The 3,354-nt window shown below is 53.0% G+C and overlaps 1 protein-coding gene across 1 annotated transcript; it reads right to left on the reverse strand.

The window, feature by feature from the left end:
* Window positions 1-1,189: 1,189 nt before the first annotated feature.
* On the reverse strand, window positions 1,190-2,056 carry LOC144180053 (uncharacterized). Its single transcript, XM_077708460.1, has one exon. The coding sequence runs from the start codon at window positions 2,054-2,056 to the stop codon at window positions 1,190-1,192; it is 867 nt and encodes a 288-aa protein (XP_077564586.1).
* Window positions 2,057-3,354: the final 1,298 nt, after the last annotated feature.

Genomic DNA, 3,354 nt, shown 5'->3' on the forward strand with positions numbered 1-3,354 from the left:
TAGTTGGCAATCTTCCAAAGTAACAGACAGACAGACAATGAACTTTATTGAAGGTCCTTAGGAGCACCGCCGCCGTTCAGGGCGGCCGCACAGCGGGCCGCTCCCCCGTGGGGACGGGAAGGCCGAGCATCACCGCCGCGTTGTGGGCCCTCTGGACTGCCCTTAGCTGGTGTAGTAGATCGGGGCCCTCCAAGTCGGAGCACCACTCTTCCTCGGTTATGCGTTAAGGGCCCCGAAGTGAGGGACACCGTCAGAGCATGTGATCTAAATTGCTACGTTCGCCACAATCCGGGCAGTCCGGTTCAAAAGTGTCCGTGTAGGAGCTGAGAGTGGATAGACTAGGATAAGAGCTAGTCTGCAACATTCGGAGCGTGGCTGCCTGCGGCCTGGATATTTTCTCCTGCGGAAGAGGAAACGTTCGCCTGCCCAGCTTATGGTGCTGAATAACCTCGTTGAACGTGAATAAAGTGTCTCTGAAGACCTGTCATCCAATCCCCGAGGAGCCGCCTCCGTCCGACACGGCGCGGTAGGTTATCTCGCCCGCTCGGGTGTGGGCGACCTCGTTGAGGTAAGTTACACAGGACAAGTGCGACCCTAGGTGAGCGGGAAACCAGGTGATGGTGTGTGAGGAAATGACCTTATTTTCTAGGACGCGAGCCACCTCGGCTGAAACGGAACCTGATGTAAAGGCCCTAACGGCTGCGCGGGAGTCTGTAGATTCGATGCCGGCTGTTCTCAAGTAAAGCAAGAGCCACAGTGGTCTGCTCGGCTCTAGCCGGGGTGGTGTTCCTGAAAGACGCAGAATTGAGAACTGCGCCACTGTAATCCACCACGACTTCCGAGAAGTTTGCCGACCGGCCATACTACGCGGCGTCCACAAAGCACGCGGAGTGCGGGTCGTCGGGAACTTGTTTTAGTAGGGCCTTGCCTCTGGCCTTTCGCCTGCCCGCTTTGTGCTGCGGCTGCACATTGCGGGGAAACGGGGAGATAGCTATAACGGCTCTCTGCTCCTAAGTAAGGCAAACCTTGCGCTCCTCGTCTAGGGATGGATTACAACCCAGAATCGCCACACTCTCCCTGTCAGCGGGCGAAGGCGACAACCTGGCAGTTTCAGCCGTGTGCTGCGCTTCGATGATTTCCTCTAAAGTGTTGTGAACCCCGAGCTGCATGAGCCTCTCTGTGCTGGCATTCATCGGGATACTCGGACGCGCTTGATGCTTTTACGAATTAGTAAATTAAGCTTAGCCTTTTCGTGATTCTGCCAGCAGTACATGGCCGCCACGTACGTGATGTTGCTCATCAAGACTGCATGGAAGAGCCTCAAGAGATTGTCCTCGTTGATACCTCCTCGACTGTTCGAGACGCGAGTAATTACCCGTATCATGCTATCCGTCTTAGCGGTGATATTGGCTATGGTGCGCCTGTCACAACCGTTCGACTCGATGAGCATACCGAGAACCAGGATAACGGCAACTCTGGGAATGGGGTGTCCCTCGCTCGTGCGGAGCGCAATGTTCACCTCTGACAGTGGGACCCAGCCCTTGTGCTTGACTCCCCTCCTACTAGGTCTGTACAATAGGAGCTCCGACTTGCTCGCGGAAAGCCGAAGCCCCGTGCCAGCAAGGAAAGTCTCTGTGCGATATAGCGCTTCCTGAAGCGCTTCCTCTCCCCTGCCCTCGCAGCCTCCGACGCGCCATACGGTAATGTTGCCAGCGTAGAGTGTGTGGTTGATGCCCTTGACCTCCAAAAGTCTATGAGACAGTTTACACATGGCAATGTTAAGCTGGAGTGGGGATACCACCGACCGCTGTGGTGTCCCCCTCGTGCCCAGTTCGATGTGTTCTGACCTGAAGTCCGCAATCCTTAGCGTGGCCTTTCTATGTCTAAGAAACGAGCTGATAAATGCGTGAAAATTCTGGCCAAGGCACAGCTCCGAGATGGAAGCGAGTATGTGGGCGTGCGAGAAGGTATCGAAGGCTTTCTTTAGATCTAAGCCTGGGATAGCTCTAACGCCCCTCGTGTCGCTCTCGATGATCTGATACTTGATCCTCTTCATGGCGTCCTGAGCTTCCAAAGTGGTGTATGAAAATTTGTAAAATAGCCCTGTCTCGAGTGCACGCATAAGCACTCCACTATATCGACGTCCACCGGTGTTTAGTAACAAATTAGCCGCGTGTGGTCCTACATCGCTCTAGATAACGGAAAGCTAAGCAACCAAACCTAAATGTAACATAACATGACCTAACGCACACAAAGAAATCGTTTAAAACACCAAAACAAACCTAAGCCATAAAATTATAGTTGAATTTCAAGATGAAAAAAATAAGAACCGAGGCAAGAGACGGTCTCGAACCACCGTCCATAGGATGAACAGTCTCAGACGCTACAACGACTGTTTTACTGCACGAAAAACATCATTTATTACAGCCTAATAAAGCTATCAGTCATTCAAGAAGATGCACATCACTGCAGCTAAAATAGGCGGTCCGTCAAAACGCCGGGAGGCAGAAGCACGCATCCAACAGATGCAGCCATTCTGGTGGGTCACTTTGCGCCGCATATAATGCTCCGCAGCAACGCAGCCTGTTCCGGCAAAATGTACTTCCTTGGGAGAAAGGGTTCAGCGTGCCCATCCCCCATGCGGCCCCTCCACAAGCTACACAGTTTCGCGGCTACACAAGCTACACAGCTACACAAGCTACACAGTTTCGCGGGGATTCGCGGCCAACGGCTCCCACGGCTAAGTTCTGCTCTCGCTGTTTTAAATACCATCGCCTCGTGCCGCTGATTGCTGTCCGGCCGCTCTCGTCGCCGAGGATTGGAGCCGTTTTATTTCGTTCCTGCATCATCGTTGTTCCCGTTACTTCATCCACTGACGTCACAACAAGAGCAGCGCCGCTGTGGGCTGCAAAAGGAGTACCGGCCATCAACACTCTGGGATTCGCGGCCAATGGCTCCCACGGCTAAGTTCTGCTCTCACTGTTTTAGGTAGGCATGTAGATTGGCACACGTTGCTGTTTCATACGTTCCCTCGAGTTTATGGCCGCTGATCCCACTCTGTTGTATCTTTTTTTGTGGGAAGTGTGATGGGTGTTGACGAGTTGACCTACCGCGTGAGGATTAGCTCATTTTTTTCTTGCCGGCAACCTAGGAACTCCCGCAATGCTCGCTTTAGCTTTGCGTCCGCTTTTGTTAGATCCCTGTGCCCCAGACCAATCTTCCTGCTTCTAGGTTCGGTTATTTCCCTCATCCTGCTCTGCTGTGGTGACGTGGAATCAAACCCTGGCCCTAAGATCGACGATGTTCTCGCCTTAATGAAAGATTTTCACGTTGAAACCACGGCTACTCTGACCA

The sequence above is a fragment of the Haemaphysalis longicornis genome, unplaced genomic scaffold (genome assembly GCF_048455015.1).
Source record: "Haemaphysalis longicornis isolate Haplotype H1 unplaced genomic scaffold, Haemaphysalis longicornis Haplotype H1 scaffold_4, whole genome shotgun sequence".
In the NCBI taxonomy this organism is placed as follows: Eukaryota; Metazoa; Arthropoda; class Arachnida; order Ixodida; family Ixodidae; genus Haemaphysalis; species Haemaphysalis longicornis.

Coding starts and splice junctions, on each gene's coding strand:
- LOC144180053 (XM_077708460.1), bottom strand. CDS start 2,056: ATGAAGAGGATCAAGTATCAGATCATCGAGAGCGACACGAGGGGCGTT.